Source organism: Lasioglossum baleicum, chromosome 11, assembly GCF_051020765.1.
Source record: "Lasioglossum baleicum chromosome 11, iyLasBale1, whole genome shotgun sequence".
Classification (NCBI taxonomy): domain Eukaryota; kingdom Metazoa; phylum Arthropoda; class Insecta; order Hymenoptera; family Halictidae; genus Lasioglossum; species Lasioglossum baleicum.
Genome location: NC_134939.1, coordinates 2985522 through 3013138, shown reverse-complemented (window position 1 = coordinate 3013138; position 27617 = coordinate 2985522). Strand labels below are relative to the sequence as shown.

The following is a 27617-nucleotide window of genomic DNA, read 5'->3' as shown; positions in this document are numbered from 1 at the left end:
TTACTAGATTTTGGGTCGAAACATGGGTTTGCGCGCCTCGACTTTTTGTCCTTATTTGAGCATATTTAGGGCTGGGTGAGGACTCATTCTGTAGAGGAAGGTTAAATACAGCGCGCTTTTCTCATGATTTAACATAATCTATCCTATTTAACCTTCCTCTACAGAATAAGTCCTCACCCAGCCCAAAATATGCTCAAATAAGGACAAAAAGTCGAGGCGCGCAAACCCATGTTTCGACCCAAAATCTAGTAAGATTCTAGTTCCTTTCTAGTTACAATCCGAGGGTATAGATACCCCTTATTGATGCAATGAGTTTAGGTGAAGTGATATATTTCTTATTAGGAATGTGAAGTGCATGCTTGGGTCCTAATTTCATAACTTTTTCAATACACTATGGAATCTCTATGTTCGTAAGGTTTTTTAGCCTGTAATTATTATTTACATCCAATAGATTGTCATTATCGTTGTTAAATGTGATGTTGCTTGTTTCTACTAATCTATTGAATTTATTTATGCCTTTTTTTAATATTCTTTGAACAGTTTGTTAAATTTTCTATTTTCTAAAGTGAAAAACCTTTCAGACAAATTTTGAGGAAGTATGAAAAGGATTTCATCATTTAATTCAGAGATTCTATTGCGCAGTGAAGCTTGTAAGAAATGTGTATCTTTGATGGTAATGTTTAATCATTTTTTCATGTATCTATTCTGTAAATTTGTCAATTTGCTATACGTGGAAGTAGAAGTGGTAAAAGCGTTGAATTTGTTGGTGATACTATTTCTAATGAAGTTCGAAATTATATTGTTTGATCTACATTTTTTAATAAAAATAACTTTCTATTACTTATCTTAGCTATTGATAATTTTGTGTTGGACCAGTCCTTGAGAATCCTTACAGTTTCAATTCTAAACTGTCTCGACATTGACGCATACAAATACAGTCTTCTAAAAAACCTGGAGAATATATCTGCGGGGAAGATACAACAGAAGTTTAAAGGCAGAATTTCTTAATCATAAATTAGAAATATTTTTCATATTGGAAGCACTAATTTTTATTTCGCATGAAGATCCGCATTCTAATCATACCAGACTAAGTTCAACCACAACAAAGATGCCTTATCGAAACTTGTCAGAAATCCTCTAGGAACCTTCAACCCCCAAAAATCGAACCGCTCGCATCGAAGGGGGTTCGGATCACCGGGTCGCATGATTTCCCGGTCTCGCGTAGTGGGCGTCGAAGAGAGCGCATCGCCGATAGATCAGAATGCATCCGATGCACCGCTCAGCGCGGCGCTGCGTCGGTGGCTGCACGCCGCGCCGGTGGAGAGAGTACGAGTACATGCATCCTCGAAAGCCGCGACAAGGAAATCTCGTGGCTGGAGGCGGTCGGTCTGGCCGGTGGCCCATCGGTCTCTCGAATACAGCTCTCGGGCTCGGGCTCTCTGACGAGCTGCGCTCTCGCGGCTGGCTCGTGGCCGCTCGTGCATCCTCGGCGTTCTCCGGGCGTGCTCCATCGGGAGAGCGGCGCGCGCCTCGTGTCTCGCGGAACGAGGCTCTCAGTGATTACCGTGCAGTCCTTGGGACACGACCTCTGGCTTCCTGTCCTGTCTCCCGTAGGAAGCTGAGCGGCGCGCGCGCGCGACACACGCTCCTGCACGATCTACGACTGTGGGAAGCCCGGCCCGCGCGAATACGCTTCGTCCTAAGCGAATCCTCCGCCGCGTGCAGTGTTTCGCGTCTTCGACGTCCTCTTCGTATTCGTCAGCGTCTTCTATTCATCGTCTTCAGCATCGTTTTATTTTCAAGTTACCTTTTTTTATGTAAACTAGCAACATTAGTCGGACTTCCCAAATCTGGGCAACATCTTTCAGCAGAACTGTGCACCCCCTGGTGAAGGGGGTAAGTTTGATTCGTTTGGTTCCTAAACAGCAACATCTGTCGGACTTGTCGATCAACATCTTCGCAGCCCCTGGTGACTGGGGTAGGTTTGATCCAGTTGATCGGAAAGGCTCGAAGACCTAGTTCCAAGGCAGCAACACCTGTCGGACTCGTCAAAGTCAGGGCATTGCCCCAACATCTTTGCACCCCTTATCAAAGGGGGATACGTTCAGCTGAGAAGCTCAAGGATCTGGATCCGAAATAGCAACGCCTTTGCTCCATCTTTGCAACCCTCGGGGGGCAAGTTCGGTTTGGTTGACAGGAGAGGGAAGATTCTCGGTTCCTCGAGGTGTCCCGTCGCCTAGGTGCCGTCCCCTTCTGCCCAGGGGATAATGGATTGCTCGCGTGGCGAGGGTCGACGGACAATAGCGCCTGGCCAGGGTGCTTGACGTCTCGTCTCTCGTCTCTCATCCCCGTCTGTCGACGGACTATGCGGAACACGCGGAGCCGTTCGTCAGGACTTCTCAACAAGTTGGAGGAACCCACCCTCTAACCGGCTACACGGTCTCACCCCCGCCCGGGTCGAATGATCGCGCGTGTGTCTGCTGTGTGGTCGCGTGTGTGCTAAACCGTGCCTAAGCCGAATCGGACGAATCGGGATCGGTGACACCCGGGTTACAACCGCAGTGTGATCCGTTTCCCCAGTGAGTATAGGCGGGTGACTATCCGCCCTGGGTGCTACGCTGTGATTAACGGCCCGCTAATTGGCCCGGAGAACACCCCCTGATACCCACGGATACCGTCGCCGCCCTCTGCAGAACCTTGAGGAGACCTGCTCCGATAACTCGAGGGGATCGTCGACCTGGTGACTTGGGCCTAAGGGAGAACAGGTGAGCGTTTTGTTTACCTGGAGAACCCTCTGCTGGATGATCCCTTCCTGACTGATTGGACTTTTTACTGGGTAAACGCAGGAAAAGCGACCAGGTTTTTACGACGAGATAATGCGTTGGGTCTGTCGCGAGTTGATCGTCACGCGATTCCTATGACGATCGGGGGAATGTCGAGAACCTTGAATGGTGGAAGTGGTTCGGGTCATGTGGAATTGCTTTATTGCTCTTGTTACGTTTCGCATATCATTTGGTTTTAGTCCGGTGATCGCAAAGACGGCTTTCATCTCCGGCATCGTTAATCTTTGCTCGAGCCGCGGGGCCGTCGGTTTTTACGTTGACGAGAGGGTGGTTTTAGGGTGTTATATTCTTTCAGTTGAAAGAGAGAGAGAGAGAGAGAGGGAGGCGCGACGTGGTAGATTCATCATATCGTTGCGGGGATCGATAAGGTGACTTTCTCTTTCCACGGCGACAGAATTTAATGGCTGGGTCGGGTCGCAGGTCCGCTTCGGATACCAGCGGATCCGTTTGCTTTGCGAGAGGACGTGCCCCGACTTGGACGGGTATCGATGACGAGACCGGGGGTAGTTAGAAGCTCCGTCGAGCAGAAAGCGCAGATGGAACAATCCGCTAAGTTATGCTGTCGCTTTAGTTGTGGAGTTGGCTGCTTCGACGAGTGGAAATGCTGTGCGCGCGATGAGTAGACTGCGAATCTTTATGCTAAACAACCGTTGTCTGCATCAATTACAAGAAAAGCGAGTTACATCGAAATTGGTTTCTTCGCTGAATAATTTTTATTTTAACACTTTACCTACCGGAAGCCTATTAGTAGGATTTTTAATAATTGTGCTGTGCCAAAGGAAAGTATATGGAAATTTTCTTTTACATTGCAATCTTAAATGAAACTATTAGATGACGTTATTGAGGGTGACTTGCTTGTTCACAATGAAAACTGCTGTTGCTATTGAAGGTTCCATTAAAAAGTGTTTAGCCATGTACCATAGATTTTTCAAAATTATTCAATAATCACCGGTCGGTAATGTGTTAATTTTTTTGCGATTCTTTTGTTTCGTGATCCACCTACTAATTTTTATCATGAAAGCATTAAATCTGCAGTTCAGCGACGAGTAGACGTGATCAACCGTGTCGAAGAGAAGCCGAAAACGGTATAATAGATCCGAGCATAGTGTACGGGGTCGTATAGAGTCGAGTATGGCAGTAAGTGGCAGCTAGGTGTGCCAGGGACGTCAGTGGGTCCTTAGGCTAGATGATCGCAGCGTGTGGAATCTTCGATCCTACCTGTGATGCAACGAGATTAGGCGAATAGGTATCGATGACCGCATCTGACGCTGCCAATGGCTTTATCATGAGGATAATGCTTGTTCTGCTATTGTCATTTGGCTCGGATTAGCTTAGGGATTGGACAGGTGACTAGCTCCGATATGAATAGGATCCTCCGGGATCGTGTGCGTAAATTTTCATGGTGCAGTTTCATATCTACATCCCACAACACTTATTACATAAACATAGATTCATCGGTTACGTTTTTATCATACAGTTTTTTTGCGAAGACGTTGAAATCGATGAACTCCTGTTTGGAGGACTCTCGAGCAGAGAATGGCGTACGAGTAATTTGAAGTCATCAAGCCGGGTGAATCATTCTGTGCATTTGATCTCGCGGCGCACGCTAATTCAAGAAAATGCGTATGCACCGCGCTATTGTCAGCGACAGGATATTGCGCGGAGTGAAATGCTGAATACTGATATGAACAATGCTCGGAGGATCCTTTTCCATGAAACCCGCTTATCCTGTTTCGGCGATTTCACGAATCCTCGACTGGAGGAAATAAGAATACATTACTAAACCCTTTTGTTTGCAAGAATAATCTCTCTGGCAATATATAATAATCTCTTATTGATAGTCTTAGGGTATGCTCTAGAGTACACAAATCTACAATCATCATTTTACTATAACTTTTGAAAAGTTTTAATTTATTAAATGGTGAAAAGCGAAGAATATTCGCGAACCAGGTTGCAATCAGCAGCGGTTAGCATTCAAGAGGCTCGCATTGGACCTTAATGGTTCCACCTTTCATGCTCACGCATATCTCAATGGCAACACCAGACGTACCAACTGATTTTGTTACCCAGATGGTACTAATAGTTTCAGTCCAACCATTCAGCACAACTTGGCCGTGAATGGTGTTAAAGCTCGACGTACAGATTCAGACTCGCAGTGTTCTTGACTTTACTAGCTTCGTAACCCAAACAGCAAGACCGAAATAGTTCTTCTCATTAATCGTAAATTCCAATAATCACGGCCAATCTCTCCAGTCGAACGCGAATTGTTCTAATGAAATAAGAGACGAAACAGCTCGTCCCCATCGTAAACAATTGAAATGATTATTCGCAATGCAGAGAAGCATAAATTATGAACAGTCACGTTTAAACGGAATAAACACTCGAACAGAAGAGACGCGGAAGATCTGAAAGCCACTCGATTTATATTTTGCGATGCGACAGGTAGAATGAATAAACGTTTGTTTATTTCATTATCGGCGTAATTTATTTTCTACGATCGATTCGAATTTATTCAACGCTCACCAATACACGCGATCAATTATTTATGGACGCGCGACGAACGTGAATATACAAATCAAGCGAAACAGTGCGTACTGGTAATCGTGCTTATTATTTTCGGCAATTGGATGTGGTACGCCGAAGTTGTTAAAAGATGGAATATATTTTTCTTTGAGAAATTAATTTCAGATTAATTGAATTTGCTTGCAACGGATCTAGTGAATAATTTTGCTGTGGATATTCGGGCTTGGTGAAAAATTCGAGAGGCATATTATCATATTGCATTAATATTCCACCTAATTTTCCAGCAGCTTCATAATTCAACGAAAACGTTCCGTCGTTCAAAAATCCGAAATAGCTCGGACAATTTAAGGAGCATTCGCTCGAAAAAATCCTCGGTATTCGGGGACCGCATTTCACGAAAACGTTGTTCGTTCGGTCGGATCATTTTCCCGATGTTCGCCGGAGTTTTCGCGAAAAAAACGCTCGTGTCGCATCGCTGCTGGTGCAAGGTGGATGACCTCGGTGTCTCTCTCTCTCTTTCTCTCCGTTTCGGAAGAAAAGCGCGATGCAGCTCCCCGGGGAAACAGGAATATTAAAATAAGCGAACTTCAGAACTCGCGAATCACATTTTTATAATAATGTACCGAAAGAATACCATCGGAATAATAAACGATACGACGCGCTCCGGTGTCGTGTGCGAGCAACAACGAGGTGTTCCACGGCGCGGCGGGTTGGTCGTGCTCGACGTGAGGCATTTTTCCATTCTCGGTGTGTCTCTCGTTGACGAAAGCGCGAGAAGAAAAAAAGGAGGACCGCGAGAGGAAAACAAAGGTAGAAAAATGAGAGGGTTGGTGGGGGGATGAAAGTGACGAAGGAAAACTAGTGTCGAAAGAAAGAGGGGGGGGGGGGGTGGAAACGGAAAGAGACTAAATCATAATTACATCGAGACGTCGCTCGACTCTTTTAAACTGGGTCGTGAACATCTTTGCGCCCGGGTATCGGACGCAACTGCTGTAAAAATGAATAAGCGCGACAGAAACGCGGAAGCGACGTCAGAAAGACCGACGTGAATTACAGCCATTCTCTCCCTTATTCAATTCGTCGGGCGCCGCTGAATGGAACACGCTCTTCGCACTCGCGCGGGCGCGCGCGCTGTTATTATTCGCGCTGATTGTTTCCGATTGATCGACACCTTATTGTGCGAGCGAGCCGCCACGCCAGCCTTACTCCATTAACGACACCCTAATCGAGAAAAGCCCCCCTCGTTTCAGGCAGGTGTTTCTGGCCCCCCGCCACGAATAATTCCGTAATTAAAGTTTTCCGGGCGTCGCGTTAGGCGAACACCGCCAGCCTCGTTGAAACGATGACGATATTGATACTCCATTGTCCTGATCTGTCTAATACTGTGCCACTACGATGTAACTGGTTTCATTTTATCGGACATTGCACGGTGAATTGGCAATTAACATGGTTGCAAGTGGAAGATCGATCAAGTAACTTTCAGGATCAAATTTATTTCGAAATCAAAACGATTATCTCTTTACACAGCGGCGCCTTTCGAACCGATCAGTTTCCGATTCGTTTATGAAATACTATCTCGTCACTCGGATCCATTTAGAAATTTCGCGTCGGAGATTCCAATTTTCCCAAAGGAGAGAAAGTCGCGCAAAATTGAAATTAAACAAACCTGGCGCGAAGGAATCTCGTTATAAAATACATCGAACTTTCCCGTCTGTCGTCGCAAATTGCGCGGATACTGCGAGATCCATCGGACGATAGATTTTTCCTCGCATAAATCCGGCTGTCGGTAGTTCGCGAAATTAGCGATCGTAGGGAACGATCGAAAGTTTTATAGTGCGTGGCGTTTACGCGTAACGAAATAAACCCGCGGAGCAGTCGGCGAGTGAGATCGTGTCCAAATAGGCGGGTCGCTGTTCAAACAAGGCGGGGAATCATACAAATAATTTGGCCGCTTTTAAATACGGGTCCAATTAATGAACGAACGACAAGCACGCTGCGCCGAATATTCAATAACCCGGCCGCGTCAGGACCAATAAAAAATAGAAAAGGCACCTCTGGAAATATTCTGTTTGCCATTTTAAACTGTGGTGCCCAAGGTGGTTCGGAACTAGGGTTGCCAGAAATGTTTTATCCAAATATAGAAGAAGTAGTGAAAACTGCAATTATGTAAAGGAGGTGGTTGGGTTGTGAGACGGGTTATGTTTTTGGGCTGTAACTTTTTGCTTGATGAAGATATCAAAGAGTTTTATATACCGTTGGAAAGGTGAAGGAAATACGCAACTTTTATACGCAAAATGTTTAGTGATTTGATCAACAAGTAAAATTTTATGGCCAATTTTCCGAGAACATGTTTTTTGGCTTCCTGAATAAAGTGGTTGGTTTATGAGACACTCGAAAAAATCAACTAAAAGTGGTAAAATATAAAGTAAAACCCATGTAACTTTAAGCAAAAATGAATTTTGATTTATTTTAAAGACATTAAGTGGCCAAAGAAGCTAAAAAGAATGGCAAAAAATTGTAAAAAACCTAAACGAAGCATGGAAAATGCAATTTATCATCAGTACAAACCGAAAACAGAAAAAAACAAAAAAAAATAACAAAAATAATAAAAAAAACATACCATGTTCGATGGTATGTGCATATGAGATATGCACAAAAATTCCATCAATTCTTCATCGCAAACTGTGGAAATATCGTCAAAATGGCTGTCAACTTTCTTCGCATAACGCTGTAACGTGCTCTTATCAACGCTATATTCTTTGGCAGCCTGTCTTATGCCTTTTCCCTCCAGCAAATGATCTTTAACGGCACTAAGCACGGCATTAAAATTAATTTCTTTATTTGCGGGCGATTTTCTTGGAGTTGACATGGCTATAAATTCAAAAAATAAAGTAAAACAAACGTTAAATGACAAATAAACACTTAATTCTAACACAAACAATGATATTTGTCAGTTCTAGTTCGTTTCTAGTACAAAAAACTAGTGTCTCACAACCCATCCACTACGGTGCCTCATAACCTCACCATAATGCCATTTCGAATGTGACAGAAAAAAACTATGTCGTATATGCCCAAAACTCAATATTTCATCGTAAAATGTAAGGAAAACACTAAATGAAAATGCATCACACTCACCTTTTCCAATTGATTCACTCAACAAAATAATGTTTTTAAAAAAATGAGTAGAAGTTTTGGGAATTGATTTTTACACAGGATGTCCGTATCTAATATAAGCAACACGTCTATACACCTATACACCAAGGTCCCGTCCCGAAATAACTACAGCAGTTTAAAAAAAGCGACGTAGAATGAATTAAAAGGAAAAAAAGAAACGAACTCGAAGGAATTCTTTCGCTGGTTATGTTCGAACATTTCCTGAGTGAAACAGCACCTTCATTATCCGGACTCGTCATATCTGAAATCTCCATAATTCTGAAATAGAAACTGTCATTTATTTTCCATACCGAAGGGAGGATGCTTAGGGAGAAGTTTCTCACGAGCACATCTTGAAATCTGCAAGCACCTAAACTTCGATTACGTTGCAAGTACACTCGCCGAAATCTTATTCATTTTGAGTATCGGATATTAATCGAAACTCGTGGAATCTCGTATATTGAAGTTGATGGGGGAAGAGGCAAGTTTCGAGGACAATCTCCTAAATTGACTGGCTCTATATCTGCGACGCGTTTTGAACAGCATCGTATATTTATACGTTGGTCAATTCGCGTAGATTGTCCAGCTCGATAGTGGATTCGCCCGACTAGACGCGACTTGACCGCCACGATACCAAGAACCGTCGCAGTCACGCTCTCCGGGGAGCTAAATTAGACACTTGTCACTCGTTAACCGGTCATTTTCTCGAAAGAGGCCCCGCGGCCGAGAAAACAATTTCGACGCTCGTCGAACCGCGCTCTCTTCCGAAGGACACCGATTCGTTTGTCGGCGATCGTATAGGTATACCTGGACCAGTCAAATCACCGGTTATTTTCGGATTTACTTTTCCCTTTTTTTCAGTCGTGAAATTGGTAAATGGGTCTCCCATTCCCACGATTATTTGCGTTTATTAATCGACGCCCGTTGTTGCACCTTTGCGGGAAGATTTGTGGTTTTTCAATCGACTTCTTCGGAATTTTTGGTATTCTGGACGGAGAAGTCCGCTTGTAAAATTTACGCGAATGCCAACGGCCTTGTTCGACGATAGAAACGCTTCTTGTCTCACGATAATTTATTTCACCGTCGAAGTCGGTTCGGGAATCGACACGCGTTGTCGAGTGACGAATTATTTGCGAAGTAATTCCTCGCTGTCCAAACTTTCCTCGCGACTAAATCGAGCTGCTTCAACCCTGCATCGGTTGTCAAGGGAACCATGATGCTAGGTATGACGCTGTCTGCTGCCATCTGCGTCGGAATGCGACAATCTGAATTCCCGTCTTTTACCCTTGCCTCTACCTTTTCTACACCACACGCAATAATTAAAATCGTCCACCGCCATACTACAAGCTAAACAACTTTTGACTCGAATGAACTTTCACCCACCCTCCGGCGAGATATTCCACAAACACGATCGCGTGTGCGTGGGTGGACAATCCGTTGAGGGTTTCAGGAATCGAGGTTTGGTGCGGGCGTTGGTTCCGACAGTCATTTGTATTCGTTTTAATCTGTATTCGGCGAACGTGCCGGCGAATTTGAGGCACGTCCTGCGTGCGTGGTAGCGTGCCAAGGAGCGTACCGACGCCCGGCGTCCATGAAACGACGCCGGGGAGGCGTCCCTCCAGGATCCGCGTGAATGCGGATCGTCAAAAAGCGCATTAAAATTCCAAGAATATTCATAAAGCGCCTCCGAAAGGGGTTCTGCTTACGATGGCTCGGGGCTTTTCCTGCCACGGATGAAAGACTACTGACGCTGCATTTCGAGTGCATAAAGTGCATATCTGCTCGCGATCGGCCCGCCAAAGTTCTCTCGCACCATCCGCGAACCTTTCTCCATTGTCGAGCGGTGCTCTTATTGCGAGCGGGTCGCGTTTATGGTTGGTATAGCGATCGGCGAAGAGAAGATCGTTAGGCCCCCACGATCCTCGGGAGCTGGGAGCTGACCGGTACGGAATTGCTGCACGCGAGTGCACCCCCGTTGCATTTACATGGAAATCTCGGGTTACCTGGTCGATTACATTCCCAGCATTATGCCGTCTCCTACGGAGATTCCGGATACGGCGGATCACCCCCTGAAGAATCCCCGGCATTTTGTTCGGGATTCCTGTTCGTGACGACGGCGTCATTGTTTTATCTGTTTCGTTGATCTGCCGCGACCTGGCAGACGACGCTGTCGAGATCATTCCGAGTGTAAATGCATTCACCGCGTACAAAATTCAATCTTCAGAAGTAGCATTACAGAATTATTCGGGAACACCCGGCACAGAAGTCCTCGTCGATCGCCAAGTTTCTCGCCCCCGAAACATGGCAATCTCGGGTCTAAAAAAAGCAAAAATAGAAAAAATGGAAGCGTCGCTTTCGAAAAAACTCGGCGCGCGAAGTGTGGATAGAAAAACTAGGCACGCGATTACAACGATCGCATAACGTCAGCAGGGCACGATCCGGGGTTCGGGGGGTTTTAGAGGTCTGAGGGGCTTCGAGGGGGTGGTTTCGAGCTTTCCAGAGAGTTTCCAGCGGCAGCAATGGGCGTGGGGAACCGGTGTTGGGAGTGAATACGAGGCATCGCGCGCGAGAGCAATGGGATTCAGCAGAATAGGGTACAAGAGAGAAGGAGAGGATAAGAGAGAGAGAGAGAGAGGAGAGAGTAGTGTTTGGGCCCGTCGGGGGTTGGAACGAGAGCGTAGCAGGGGGATGGGCGCGAAACGACATGACGACGACGACGAAAGACCACAGAGAGTGGGAAACATGAATGGTGGGCGCAATCGACTGAAATTCATGTGTTAACGCTCGCAGACGGTGCCACGCCGCCTACATATTCCGCAGAAGAACGCGATGCGGGGATCGCTACATGCTCGCGATAACGGGCTCTCGATGTACAAGGGTGCCTTTGTATATCGAGAATACCGATTTTCTATTTTATGCGCTACCCCGGGATTCGTGGAGCTGTCTGGCAATTTTTGGATCTTGCGTTTCCGCTCTTTCCGCGTGGAAAGAATGTTACGCGTGTTAAATATGTCGGTATCTAATCGATCACTACACATTTAAGTATTGTATTATATGAGGTGTTATATCAGGCCTGGCCAACCCAAATGGTTTCACGGGCCACTTTGATGACGCGTAACGTTACAGCGGGCCGCACTTCAGGTAAACATGCTATTAAAAAATGTGATACAAATAAAAAATGAATAAAACTTTATTGTTATACGTCGCATTATAACGATGACACATGCAAATTTTCATTTACTTAATATTTTTGTATACATACAACGAGAAACAAAAGTTTCAATAGAAATATAGAATCGCCTGAGGGGGCGCACAATTTAAAGTTGCGGGCCGCGTGTTGGCCAGGCCTGTGTTACATCAATTTCATACCCATGAAATGTAAAAATTATTCTAGGTCTAATACGATCCTCAATCTTTCTAAATTGTCGAATTTGAGAATCGTCTACAGGCTACTTGATATTTTCCCCAAGGTCCCTGAAAAAGCTGCCCGGGTGGCATTCAGAGTGCACAGTCCTCTGACCGAGCCGATTTTCTGTTCGAAGGTGGTGCGGCGTGAAGGAGCACGAGAAAACAAGCGAAGGGTTGCATCCCTGCGGCTCGCGCGAGAAACCCAGGGGGTTGCTGGAGCCCCGGGCCTTGGAACGAGAAGGAGCAAGCAGAAGAGGAACTACGGAGTAGAGAGAGAGAGACAGAGGAGTGAGCGTCGACGACCGTTGACAGGTTGGCACCTAGCTAGAGGGAGAGCGAAAAGCCCCGGCAATCGACAGATGAGAGTTCGAGTCGCAGAAAGTGGTTTCGAGCGAGCGAGAACGGACCAGGCGGTGCGAAAGAGAGGAAGAGAGAGGAAGAGAGAAAGAGGAAGCGTGCCGGTGCGAGTTAGCTCGGTGAAAAGAGCCGGAGGAGAGCATCAGAAGCCCTGAGCCTGCTAGAAGAGGAAAGGCTACTCCACTTTTCTCTGTCTGCGCTGGAGAAAGAAGAGCTCCGGCAGAAAGAGGGTCCCAGCCACCCTCGTCGAAACAGAAAAGGACACCCTAAGGGACCCGACGATCTTGCGTCAGGACTACTCGCTGACGTGACTACCAGTGACGTGACGTGACGTGACGTGACATCCGGCCGTCGAGATGTCGCGGGATGAGCTGTCTGCCTCGGTTCGCGCGCTCCTGTCGCTGATCCTCGTCCTTGCTGTATCCAGGTGCAGAGCCAGGATCACCAACCAGGAAATAGGTGAGTGAACCGAATTCACTCTTTCTTCGACGATTCCGAATTTGTCCGGATACCGTGGGACTCCCTTTTCGAGCTGCACACTGATCTAGAATGTAGGTGGATCTTGGATCAACCGAGATCAAAGGTGCAGAGGTCCTCTGTGGTCTCGATTGAAATTTTTCGTAGATCCTACCTGTGTTGTGTTTGTTGTATAGCTTCTTCAAGGAATAATGAAATGTTACGGTCGCGCACGACAGTGCGAAGAGCTAATTACGTGAACATGTATATTGCGGAGGAATGAAGACGTCTGGGGTTGGCGTAGGTCCGGTAGTCTACACCCAGGAAATTGGTAGGGGATACCCGACCGCTCGTTGAACATAAATCCTCTTCTCCTCCTTGAACATATTACACGGAATCGCCGGCATCGCGTGAACTGTTGGTTACACGCGATTCTTTGTCGGTGTCTCGAGCCGACACTTAGTAATTCCAAAAGCACACGAGGTTGACGTCGAGTTGATGATACGTTACGTGCTGCTTTGTTGCTTGTTCTTCATTAACTGCAGCATAGTGGTTACACTATGTACACATCTCGGGAAGAAACGGCTTTATTTCCGTTCTAGCGTATGCTTTCGTGTAATTTAATTTTCGAAAAAATACGCGATCGTATGTGGACCGGTGTTATCGGTCCCGATTTTCCTGTTGAAGTAATTGGTCGATATAAATTCATGGAAAAATGATTTATCCCGCTGGGAGATGAAATTTGTTTGTATCGAACGTTTAATTCCGTGTATACAAATAATTGGAATTGAAGGTTTTGCATATATGAAATCTCGTTCGAAATCTGATCACTGTTCTGCTTCACCATTCGAAAAAATAATTAAATCCTCATCATAATCGCCTAGAAAATAGAATCACCAATTACGGCTGTACTCTACTCATATCAGTGTCGCCAGAATCGATCAAAATTGGTCGATTTTTCCTCTCCTCCTTTTCCCCTTCCACTATCCCATTCCAGCTCCATGAGCATGATTAATCTGGTTATCAGAGAGGGGCTAAACTGTATTCCCCTCGATTTCCTCGATCTGGCGACATTGACTCATACACACTCGCGTTGGTACTTAAATTGACACATATATTTTTAGAAAATTGCAGATAAAAGCGTGTAATAAAAGTAAATGAGATGAGAGAGAGAGAGAAGAGAGAGAGAGAGAGAGACATACGAATTTGTGACAGAAATATATTCATTTAGTCATCATAAATTCAACAAAAACATTAATTTTATTTTATATCAAAACAATAATAAATTAAAAATTTTTTATATTTTTGCTGATGTCAGAAATTGACGCTAAATATAATGTTAATAATATTATGTTTAACTATATAAGAATAATAAATAATGAAGTAATTAATACGAGGTTTGATAACCCTTCGCTTTTATTACTTCTAATAAGCGATTGGGCATACAGTGTATCAATTTTTCTAATGCTTCAGCAGTAATCTCAGAAAGGACGAAAATCTTAAAAAATTGCAATGTTTACCACTTTTGATCGTTTATAGCTCGTAAACCAATTTCAATGAAATTTTCAGAGCCTATATCATTTATACGAGTAGACCAAACACATGTTTTTAATTTTCGTTATTGGTCCAGCTAAAAAAATAGTAAAAATCAATTTTTACTATTGTTTTTCACAATTCCGACCAAATGCAGTTTTTCAAAATATTTTTTAGACGTCATTTACTAAACTAATTCTTCTAGCCTTACAGATAAATTGAAGTCGTTTGGTCCATTCATAAAAAAGTTATTCTGATTTAAAGCGTGTTGAATCAGTTATAAATTACAAACTGTTACAAAACGTCAAATTTATCGTGTTGCCCTTCTCACTAGCATGGAAATCAGAGGGTACAATTATTCGCAAGTCACTTACAATTTTTTATAATATGAAGACAATTTGATTAAAAAATAAATATAACATGAAATTCACTAATTAAACGAAAGCTTTTTAAATTAATCTATTTTTTAAATGCAAAATATACTCATGAATGGCCTTCATTGCGAATATATTGATGGATTTCGAATTTCTTGTACTTTTGTCTCCCATTGTACCTCCAGAACATCCTTAAATGCCGACGCGAGTGTATCTACCACAAGTAGAATCAGTCCGCCAGGGTCAGACGCAGCGTACCAATATAATTCAAAGGCAGCTACTCGACAATTTTCGCAATCTCAGTTTTCTTTCACAAATTACACGTAATCCTTCATGCAGTCGTACACGGCGGAATGTTTTACACAGCTATTAAAAATCTAAGTTCCTACGTAGCTCAACGATTACAAGTAACTTCGGCTGTTGAAACTTTTTAAATGAAAATCACGCGACTATATTTACGATCCCGGAGGAACAGCGTACGCCGAGCGTGCGCCGCGAATTTTCTGAATTATGTTCCTCCTACGTATCCGAGCGAGATGAACAAGGATTTCGCGTGAACGTGTCGCGTTAGGTCCACGATACGTCTCGAGATCGATGGAGTTACAAGAGAATGTAAATCGCCCGCTGCTTTGCCAGCTCGCTTCGAGTGAAATTATCAGCACGATTACAGCACCTTTAATGTTACTCGGAGCCGTTCCGTTCATAATTTACACGTAATCGTTGCTTATCGTTACGAATTACGCCGGGAGCGACGCGCTGCTTTGAATTATGCGCGCGGAATGTTTTCGTATACGTGTTATTTCGAAATGATAAATGCTGCGACGTTGCTTTCCAATTATATCTGCCTCGAATTCGACGGAGAGCGAAACATTTTTCGGAAGATAACCTGCGCTGCTGCCGGTGTCGTACGCGCCTCGAAATGAAATCGTGCGTTTACACGTTTTTATTAGCATGTAAGCTCGAAACCAGGCGACATTTATGAAACGCGCATTCAAACGATCCACGGTTGCCGGCTAGCGGAAGTTAGTTAAACAGACCTGGAAACCCAAGATGCTTAACTCCGCTGTTTATTTGCAGGAAGTTTGCACCTCTAACGTGCTCATTCCATGCTGCGGAGCGACTCGAAATTTGAAATATTCCCGGGCGACCTTGGCTTCGTATATTTGCACGCAGGTTCTCGTACTTCGCTCATTCATTTCGTCTTTCGGGAAAGAGAAACAAGAAATAGTTCTTATGGAAATGTTGAAGATGTAATTTATTTGTCCGCACAAAGCGGCGTAATCGATGGAAGTATCTTGGCCGAGGGTGAACGACGAGGGGGTGGAATCGGATCAGAAAGAATTTCGCAGAGGCTGGTTAATTTGCAGTTCTGCGGGGACGCGCTCGAATTTTCTGCCGTTTTGTGACGCCGTCCGTTCCAGTCGGCATAATTGCACGCATTGCGCGCGGAAACGCCGGAGGAGAAACGATGATTGCGGACGGACGGCGCGCGTCACGCGATAATTAATTAGATTTCACGTGATCCGCGCGCATTAACCGATACGGCGACGGCTCGCGAAATTGATTTTTCGGCAACGGATTATTTGTTCGACGAAATTGTTCGAACCCTGCGCAGCGGCGAAGGGTGGAACACGCCGAGCCACAGGTTGACACCGATTTCCAATTTCGCCCGCCAATTTTATTTAAACGCGCGGAACGCTCCCGGAATTATTGTCCGTCGATCGTTGCCCGAACAGAGAATTCTAATTTTTCGTGAACATTTTTTGCAAACATTTGCCCATCGGCTTTTTTGTTCGATATACTACGACAAATATTTCTTCAGCTTTTGTACAGACCATTTTTACATTTAATTCAAATTATTTAGTACTTTTTGCCACAGTTTTTTATCCAACGGCTCGCTTCGCTCTGCCAAAGGATGCTAATGAATACCTGTTCTCAGGATCGGAACGTTCCAGCAAAGGATCCTGCGTCTTTATTCCTGAATCGAAGAAGTCTGTTTTTTAGGATTCGCGAAAGTTTTCGATCCACTTTGGAAACTCAGTTTCTTTGAAGATATTCTCGAGGAAGTTAATTAGAAAGCGTTTTATCGGTTTTTTTGTAAACGAATTCCATAATGCGGGATAATACAGTGCATTGTGACCGACGAAAGGAGCATAACTATTTCAGAAGCAATTTAGGGGATAGTAGAACGTCGAGGCTCTATTTCGTTCGCACTCGATAATTTTCTGGATCACCCTGGCCTAGACTAACAATCTACGAAAACTTTCATTTAAAGTCTACACAATATACGACCCCGATTCTATGCAAATGGAGCACAGGGCTCTTCAGCTCGTTGCCAAAAAATCTCCCGATCCGAACACTGCACGGCTCCCTCAATGAACTCATTTTAAGAAAGTATTTCTATTCGGAATATCCAAACAGTGGATCCTTTTAACTGGATCTGCATATTATGCGGCACGTTGCGTTCCTAACCTACAATTTCCACTAGCTACGTTTTTTATCGACTTGAACATTTCTGTAAAAAGTGTAAAATACTTTCATCAGTATACGTGTATCAGTATAAATGTAAAAAATTTCATTAAGTAAATTGCATTGGTACTAAGAAATTGCAGAGGTGGTTAAAAAAACATCGACAACCACCAATCCCAGATGAATCCAGTTCTGCGACAGCGTAGTCATCTAGAATAGTACTTCGCTGAATCGATGGTCTCGCGGGTGGGCGGCAGCTCGTGTCGTCGTGTCCGTCGGCTCTAATTTCTTTTTGTTCCGGTTTATTTGCAAGGGAACGATCCATTGCGTCGCGTCGCAGCTAATGCACAAATTGAATCGCCTAGCGGCAAAAGCCGCACAGTATACCGACCGCGTAATTTCGTTGCTCGCGAGCGAAAATGCCGGGGGTTTTTAACTCGTTTACCCATTGCGGTTCTAACGAGGCCGGTGGGCGTTCTGTTTCCCATGGAATCGGGGTGTGTGCCGGTCACCGGTGGCCGGCAACGAGAAAGAGGCCGTGGAACGGTAGGGAACAGCGGCGGGGGAGGGGAGACGATTGTTTGGCAAATGATGTTATAGCCACGAATCGAAGCCTCATCCCCAATGGGACACGCAAAACCGCCTTTGATCCGGGAAATTCGCAAGCCGCAAATGACCGCGAGTCGATTCAATCCGCTCTGCGACCCTTAAGACCGCGTGAAACGCGCTCGTTAATAAACCTGCGGCGCCGATCAGTCGTGATTGCGAATCCAACGTTTGCGCGCGGATCCACGCAACAAGGGAGCAACGATGCTCTCCTCTCTTCCCGAGAATTTGCACACACGCGCACGAACACGCCAGAGCCCGTGGCATCGATTGCGTCCGCGGTAATAGACCTACAAATTTCCTCGGCACACACGCGCGCAGTGCAAATATAAATAATTGCGCTGATCGCGGCCTATTTAACGATGATCGCTCGCTCAAGTGCCCGTGTACGGTGACCCACGTTCAGTTTGCCAGGTGAGAGATATGGGATTAGAGCCGTGGCTAATAAAATCGGTGATTAGGTCCCGGGGACATCGTTGATTTTAGTGGTCTTCGAATGGGTTAGGATGTTTGAAGTAATGCTCCTTCGGTTGGATAGGGGCGACGCGGTTAGGTTCGTCTAACTTCGCGGGGAATCGTCGGACGAGGGTCTCGATAGGATCGTTGCGGAGAGTGAAGATTATTTTTATAGATCCATCCGGGTGCTTTTTCAAAAGCACACGAGCGGAGGAGCGTACCAAAGTAAATGCTGCTATTTCGTTTAATTGACGGATTTAAAAGTAACTTCGCCAAAAAAAGGATCGCACGATCTACTTAGGCTCTCCGCGAAGAACGAAGCTTCTACTTCTTTCAACTCTCTTAAGTTGCCTTCTTTAAGGACACTTTCGCGCTGGGAAACACGCGCGGCGAGTAAAGTTTTCTTTTAATTTGACAAATCCGAAAGCAGCTGCGCGTTACTAGAAAAATGCCAGTTACTGCAACTCGGTGAAAAATAATCTGACAGCGTTCTACCTAGGCCCGTTTGAACGAGCGAGCTTCCTACTTTTATTTCCCTTGATTGTTTCTGTTCTACGGAAATCTCTTTTATTTCTCATCCGAGATTGTTCTGCAGCTTTCCGAGAGACATGTTCCTCGTACTTGAACAATTTCTCGGCGCTTTAAAAAAGAAAGTTGAGCACCTCGGTCAGAGATCTGCTCGGTTCCGAAGCAAAGCCGCATTTTCTTTCGCGCAAGCACTTTCCCAGCATTTTCCCCGGGATTCCGGAAGACTCGCTGAGAGACGGGAGGGCAAGAGCAGGAAAAGAGAAAGATCGTGTCAGCGTTCAGTGGATCGTGATATTCGAGCCGACGCGATTAATCGTCGCGTGAAATCGAGCGCCGTCGAGGCGTGTTGCGTTTCCCGACCGCGACGACTACCGTCGTCGGCTCCTTAATTATTAACGTTGGAAAGGGCCGGGAAGTAGAGGGGAGTAGGTCGGTTGATGCGATTTTAATCGACCCTTTAATTACCGAAATGCTTTCGGTTTGTGTTCGCGCGGTCAAGTTGTCTAACCACCTGCTCAATCAAGCACCAGTTTCCCTTCTCTGTACCGCTGTTCGACTCCCTCGGTTTCTCGGGGGCTGAACCTCGTAACCGCACCCTCTCGACCCGCCCCGCTCCGCGCCCGAACGGGACCTTCCTTTACGCTTCGAGGAACCGTAATTACTTCCGTTTCACCTTCAACATTAAATAAAACACTCCGCGACTCGGCTAGGCTCGCAGCAGCGGCACCAAGCGGAGAGGCGACGCTTAATCGTTCGCTCGAGCGTGCATAACGCGTCGAATCGACTTCGGCCCCACGTATTTAGCCAGTCCCCGTTGCTTAATCGCATCGACCGCGAGAATTATTATGTCAACGACCATGCACCCTTGTCCGCGACAGAAACTACCCGCCTCGAGACCCCTTTGTTCATTTACTGCAGCCCGAGTCGGAATTCTGAGGCTCTCAGTCGATAAGCGACTGTTTTGAAAGTTTCGGACAAGAAATTCGATGCGAGAGAGAGATTAACCTTCGCTCTGCGTATAGGGGTGCGAACGCACCCCGGACTAATGAAAACGTACATGAAAAGTTCATCGAATATTCACAAAAAAGAATTGAAATTGTAAATCTTGTATTCTAGCATATTTGAAAATTTGTAGAAGCCAAGAATACATAATGTTTGAGATCAGACGGGACAAAAAACTTCACCGAATTTGGACGAGCACACTTTATTCCCGTCTGGCGGTAGTCTCAACAAAAACTTTATACAAAATATGTACAACGTTCAGCACAATTGTATCGTTGACTGAAGCAATAAAGAATTGAATAAAGTAGTTCCGAAAGAACGTGATTGTTCACAGCAGCGTTGCTGAGAACGTAGTTAGAACGAATGCTGTTAACCGAAAAAGACTGGTCTGACGACGCGCGACTTTCGTAACGAAGCTAATCAGCGATTGATTCGACGATCGATCAGAAGAGCGGATTTCTCTCTCCGTCGGAACGATGACTTGCGTATCGAACATCTCGACCAATGGAGTCCACTCAGCCAAGTCGATAATCGATCCGACGGCGACAGCCTATAGCGCGGTGCGCTGCTGATCGATCCTCGATCTCGTGACGACGAGCGGAGCAGCCAATCACTGGGCTGCGTGGTGGATCGTGCGTCACGATCTTACGACACTCGCAGCCAATCCCAAACACATAAAAACGAACGAAGATCCGCGGTCACAAAATCATCCACCCGCGGCAGAAAGCCACGAAAGACAGCCAGACCCGTAAAAGAATTAATTCCCCGCAGCTTCTTCTGGAAACCCAACTCTCCGCTAAAATGTTCTCTCTCCACGTGGGTCATTCGGTGGACCAACTTGCAAATTACTTCAACGCGACGTGCCACGGGCACAGTGTCATCGCAGTTAGGGGTGGGGGGCACGTCGGCTTGGGGATCATCGGGGTCAGACGGGCGAAGCTTTTTGATCGTAATCTTTTAATTACGCCAAAAGAGGGAGGAAGAGAGAGAGAGAGAGAGCCACGTGCTTTTAATCCGGCAGTGGTAACAGCCCGGAGGTTGGCCGAGAGAAAAAAAGAAGAGAGAGAAAGAGCAAACGAACACGCCAACGACGACGAAGAGGAAGCAGAAGAAGAAGAAGAAGAAGCGATAAAAAGAAAAAAGAAGAGAGAGGCGGGAACGACGTCCGCGAATATCCCGCTCTAATATCCCACTCTTGTCGCTCTAATAGAAACCGTGACTGCGTCGTGAAGACGTCGCTATCCCCGTCCCGATCTCGAAGACGATCCGCGTTTGCGGATTTCAACAGAACGGCGAAAGCGAGTCGCGCGGAACCTAATCCAATTAATTCCTCTGTCCGCGGAGCTCCTCGCAGTCGAATGGTAGGGGCCACGGTTGCCCCCTGGGGCCCAGGGCAAAAACTCGTTATTCCCATGCAACTTGAGTCGTTTGGCAACCGGCGCGCAACCCCTTGGCACCCACCTCGACGACCCGGCGCGGCGCGGCGTGTCGCGATGCACTTATTTTCCCTCGACGAAACACTTCGTTCGCCGTGTACGAAACTTCCTTCTTCTGCCACCCTCCTTCTGACACCATCCTCGACCACCCCCGTCCCGCGCACACCCCCGAGAACCCGCAAAAAGCTGCCGCAGTCGCCCGAGTAAACAAACCCCCGTTTCTGCGTCGCTTCGTACCACGGTGATTAATCGTCCAGTTTCCAACGATGCTACGCCCCTGCACGTCGAACTGGACCACCCTCGATGTTTCCTCGGTTTTGCGGAACCTGGAGTGTCTAGGGGATGAAGGCAGTAAACGTAATTTAACAGTTTTGCTTACAATTATTATATGAAACACGATATGCATAAATAAGGAATATATGAAGGGAGGTGGAGAGATTTGAACCGAGAAGGTTTCTTAGTGAAAAATTGCGCGGAGGGTTAAGTTTCGCGGAAAGGGAACGCGTCGATCTCGACGGGGCCGTTCGACCCCCGAACTTGGCCCATAAAACCCACCCTGAGTTCAGAGGGAGAATTTTTATCGCGTTCGCAATCACAGGCCGCGTTCACTTGCGCCGCTATTAATGGGCAATTGAACGGGGTATAACGTCGGGGCCATAAAACGCAGCCCCTTTCGCGGCTCCTCCGTCTGCGACGACGTTTCTACGTCTTCCTCTCGGACCTCACCCTTGCGACCTCCCGGCAGCCTGTTTTCCAAGTGTAATTCCGTATCGTAAAATTTTTCGGCCGAGTGAACGGCCAGCCCCGGTCTTCTTCCCGTTGACCACAATCGGATACAGCTGGATGTATAAGTCATTGTCGGCCGACTAGAGTTACAGTCGAGGGGTTGAGAGCCCGGTCGAATGGCGCAAGTAGTCGTGCTCTCGTGGCCACGGTTCGTTGATTCCAACAGAACGCGGATCCTCCTTCGGTGAAAAGTCGTCACGGGATCGGTGAACCTCAAGGAAATAACCCGATTCCTTGCAGACCACCTATTGCTAACTATTTTAAACCATTTTTCGTTTAGCGTCGAACTTGTATCAGCGTTCAACCCCTCATCGAATTTTAACACTGCTGTCTGCTTCTAAAGAAGATACGAAAGATTCGATTCCAATCAGCGTCGAACAATACCAGTTTCGCCGACCACAGCGCAACGAGCGTTTAACCCAAACATTTCAGAAGCTCGGCCCCATTAACCACCGAAGTATCATAATTTATGTCCGGATTTTACCTTCGGTTATCTCCAGGTGGAATTGGCAAACATATATTTAATTAGCCGGAACCCCAACTAGGCTGTCCGTTTCAGGATCATCGATAATTCCCGCGGAATGTTTAAATAAATGGAAAAGGCGTGCGCAACAATCGCAGAAATATTCGCTCGGTAAATTTGCGTGTTATTCAATTTTGCGTTACGTTCCCGTGAAATATGCACGCGGTATTTAGCCGTGGTTTATCGTCACGGAGGATCCGTATTTCCTGGTCGGCGAATTTTCCCACGGTGTTTCGTTCGGCAAATGGATATTTCTTCGTCGACAGAGTCAAAATGCGAGAGTAGAGGAACACTAGACCGGCGACAACAGCAATATGAAAGTTTTCCTTTCGATTCGGGGCAAGGAATCCTTCTCCGAGCACGAAGCAATAGAGCTCGAATCGCAGCGGAATATAAATCGACCGGAACCTGCTAACATTTTTCGATATATGAATGGCAAAATACGAAGCGACCATCGCAATAACTGCGACGCCGCGACAGACACCAGGAGGAATGGAAAATGATCGAACGCCTGCCTACCCGTGCTTCTCGCTGCTTCATTAAAGTTATTATTTCCCGGCTGTCGACGAACGGCGCAATTAAACGTCCCGACAAACTTCATTCGATGTTTTATCGAGCAGATTCGAGACGGTTAATGACACTGTCCGACACCAATTTTGCGTTTCAATATCCAGTAGACGCGTTCCTCATACATTTTTATTTCTCAGACATTAAATTTTTCGACAAATTTTCAGTTTCACCCTAAGCATTTATCCCATTCGGTATCAGGGACCGAAAATAACAGTTATTCTAAAATTTTCTACGATAATAATCATTAATAAACAGTTGATTACACTGTCCAACAGCCAAAAAGTATTTCGATTCCCACCATACGATCCTTATAGAGTTTTTCGCATTGATTAATTTTTCTTCTTGACGTACAGTTTTTGAGAAAATTGAGTTTTAAATAAAGGAATATTTTTCGACTTTGAACAAATATTGTGATGTTATTATAAAAAATATTGAATTGTTCTTTACAGCAAAAGATTCTGTAGCCTTTCCCGAATACAGTGATATCTAATATTAATACATTATGATTGTTTAAACATTAAAGACGGAGAGACACACCACTTTTGCACCAATTTTTGCGGATATTTTTCAATTTATCTAAAAAAATATGGGTTCAGCGGAAAATCGAACTACACCACGCGAAAGAGCAGACTTTTATCGAAATAAATTTCTTGTAACGGTAACTGTTATGAACGATAGAAATAAATTCCTCTCGCCGACAACTGTTATGAGCGACCGAAATAAATTTCTCTCATTGATAACTGTTATAAGTAGACTGTGGATTTTATGCATTTATGACAAAAATGGGTAAGCACAATTTAAAGCAGTGGACATATCAAACAGATATAAAGACATCAGCGTATCGGCTTCAGCTTAATCAGACAATTAAAAGAAGAAAGAAATTTTTATTTCGCTCCTGTGTCTTGCAATCAATGCAAACATTTTTTATTTTGCATAAAGATCCGCAGTCTGTGATCGAAATGAATTTCTCTCAACGATAACGTTTACCAACAACAGAAAAAATTTTCGGTTACTTGTAATCCTTATTTATAACCAATACGATTTTAGCCGACGAAATACTTGTTATTTCATGACATTTTTTCTTTTCGGTTAAAACAGTTAGGGTCCCTGTTCAGTACAACTAATTTACGAAATAGAAGTATATTTCACAATGCTCGCAAACAACTGATAACTTTGTTAAAAGCTCTAGAAAGTTTTTCGTTCTATAAATTCGCATTACGAAATTCGTTCGACTTTTCAACAAACTCAGTAATGATCGAGTTCGTCGGAGGATTGGTTCGTGCTTCCGAAAATATTTAAGCTCCTTCTTCCGGATTCTGGGAAAGCGTGTGAGCGATGCTACGCATCGCGATGCGTCTCGCGCTTGCAATAAATTCTGCATGTACACGCGATGCCGCGTTGCATTCCGCGTGTGCCGTTCGAAAGATTTTATATTACATATATAATATTGCAGCGACGGACGTTCCCGACGTGTTCCACTCTGATTTACCGAAAAGGAAATAACTTCGTCGACAGGAAATCGCGTCGGGTATTACGTCTGCGTACAACCGAACGTGAAATACAATGAACAATTCCGTGGTGGACCATACTAAAACAGCGGGGCCTTGTTTTGCTTCTGGGATTGGATCGGGCACATGCAATTGCACACGTGTCATGAATTAATTTCTGTTGTTCGAACTCGGTTGTTTCCTCTATTTTAACCCTTTGCATTCGAAGGGCAACTGGAAGTCACCGCATTTATTTGTAATTAATGTATTTGATTCCAATTTCCTTAATTCTGGCACAGGAGGTACATTCCAGTGAAACAAAAGCTCTCGATCGACATTGTCGGAAAATATCAGTGTCGGCAGCAATGCAACGTCAAGCTATTTCGCGAATCAAAATGTCGACAGCGTGCCAGCCGATCGTAGAATTTCTCGAATTCTATTTCTATTTCTATGCTCGATCGCTTTCAATTACGCATAGTTCTGTAATTAAATATCTGCATCAATCGAGAGTAAAAAGCGGTGACCGGAAACAAATCTACATCCGTTGGGAGGGAAGCTGGTGTGCGCAGAAAATCCAGGTCCGTGATTTCACAAAAATTCTACTCGGCGCACTCTTCATTTTCGAAGAGCCTGGGAGCTCGTAGACTGGGGTGGAAAAATAAAATGAATGAATCAAAATCGCTGTTGTAATGTTGACATTACCTGACCCATATGTTACCTGAGGGCATGACTCCACAAAAATCCCTTTAAAAAGAAATCGGTATTTTATCGAATATTTTTACCGAAGCATATGGAATGTTGAAATAGGGTTTCTTGACGTTGAAATATTAAAGTATTCTACATATAGATATATATTATATTATACTTGCTAAATAAACCACTCGCACTCGGTTGAAAGCAATACTAAATAAATAAATAGATTCGTGCTGGCTTGCACAGTCTCTCTCTCACTGGAATAGAAATAAATTCCGCGGCAAATAGACTTCGATTTCGAGACCAGCTAATTTTGCCTCGAGGCAGAGAATAAAACCGAGGCCAGGGGAATTTTTTCGCCGGTTCCGTCGCAATATCGAGCGCCGGGCGAGCATGATCGGCTCGCTATCAATCACCGGTTCTTCCCCGGCAGCTCTCAGCGGCTCTGTTTCCGTAGTGTCGTCGAATTAACTCGTTAATCTTCCGAGAAACGGTTTCGGTGGGATCGTGTGCTCGAGTACAAGCGGCGGAATAAACACCGAAACAGTCGGCGTGGCGGGTACGTAACGGAGACACGTAACGATCGTGATTGAGATCCAGTCCCCGCTAAAAACGGTTGCCCGTTGAACTTATCGAGCGGGAAACTTTTTCAATCGACCCTCCAACCCACGCTCTCTCGTCCACCCCCGACTTCTTTTCCTCGTTTTCTGCCGCGAGTTTAACGATACGATCCGTGTCGAATGCCCGGAAACAGCATGAGCGAGCTTCCGCGTCGTCGAAACGACACAGCCGAGCGCTTCCTCGTTCTCAAAAGCGACCCCGCTGCAGTTAACACTGTCCGTTTGCTCTATCGCATCGGCGAAATGGATATTTGCCTAAGGAAAATTCGTCTGTTATCGAAAACCACGGGTTCCGAATTGCGAACGTAATTTTTTGCATTTTTCCCTTCATCATTTCCGCGGGCTAATTAATTCCTGCGTCAATATCTAGGTGCCCGGATACCTGTTTCCAAAATGGTTCCTAAACTTTGCAGGACGCTCTCGTCGACGAATAGCCAAATTCATATAAATCCCTCTCCCCAGCTTTCAAATGCAATTTTTCATATTTTTTTCTTCCTAAACCTGGGCTAGCTAACCCTTGCGTCGATACGTACAGTGACCCGAATTAATATTCGGACGCTCTAAAAAAGACGGTAACTTTTTTAATATTGTACTATACGATTTGAACTGTTTTGGAAGCTGAGGCAATTATAATAATTTGCTACAGGATGTGAAAAGAAATTTTTTCGAAAAATGCAATTGTTCAGAATTGTAGGAAAAATACTAAAAGTTGTATTTTACAATTTCTTTATGCGGGCCTATATTGAAAATTCAACAAGTACGTTTTGTAGATCTGTGTCAATTACACTCAAATCTGTTTTTGCGTGTAGATAGTGGCCGCAGAAAAAAATTCACAAACTTCATAAATAGCTACAACAAATAATTTTTCACAACATATTAAAGAAAAATTTTTTTATGCGGAGGAGAGGGACCGCATAAAAAAAGTCTCACTTAGAAAATATGTCAAATCTTTACGAAATAACGCCAAAGTGCTTTCCAAACAAAATAAATAATTAAATTACACATGGAAACATTTTAAAAAATTTTAATTTCTCATTTTAAACGTGGAGAAAATTTCAAAATGTACATAATTCAAGGGTGTCCTGCTGAAATGAGATCAGCAGGATATCTCGGAAGACGTTGTCGTTATTAAAAAAGTGTTCCTACAAAAGATGTTTGGTATGACGGACTACATTAGGTAGTATTAATTGTTGTCTTGTAGGTGAAGTGGTAGAGGACATTCCAAGGTCACCTTGATTTTTTTAAATGGAATGTTCTACTTTTTATACCATAGATCGATAGAGTATCAAATTCTGAGTATAAAAGTGTTAACCTTCATATGTCCTAAACCTAATAGTTAACGAGATATTATCGAAACAATCTTCTTTCTTCTTTGGATAATATCTCGTTAACTATTAGGTTTAGGACACATGAAGGTCAATACTTTTATACTCAGAATTTGATACTCTATCGATCTATAGTATAAAAAATAGGACATTCCATTTTAAAAAATCAAGGTGACCTTGGAATGTCCTCTACCACTTCACCTACAAGACGACAATTAATACCACGTTATATAGCCCGTCATACCAAACAACTTTTGTAGAAACACTTTTTTGATAATGATCTGATCTGACATTCATATACCGTATAAAAAAATTGCACAAAAACAAATCGCACAAAACAAATCGCATAAAAAAAGACCGCACAAAAATAGGTTTGACATGCACTGTGAAAGTTTTGTCGAAATCAGTTGATGCGGGAAAAAACGACAGGCATTGAAAATTGTAAGAATCCTTAGATTTATTGCAGTTA

General features: G+C 44.6%; 1 protein-coding gene across 4 annotated transcripts in view; it reads left to right on the top strand.

Annotated features, from left to right (window-relative positions):
• Window positions 1-1534: 1534 nt before the first annotated feature.
• The window catches only part of LOC143213463 (nephrin), a 561898-nt gene continuing 535815 nt past the window's right edge, over window positions 1535-27617 (top strand). For 2 of the 4 annotated variants that reach the window (XM_076433355.1, XM_076433354.1), the window contains exons 1-2: window positions 1535-2765; window positions 12062-12743. In XM_076433355.1, the coding sequence (XP_076289470.1) occupies window positions 12641-12743 (103 nt within the window). In that variant the 5' untranslated portion in view covers window positions 1535-2765; window positions 12062-12640. The remainder of the gene's footprint in view (window positions 2766-12061; window positions 12744-27617) is intronic. The other 2 variants (XM_076433357.1, XM_076433356.1) reach the window with 1 other exon arrangement.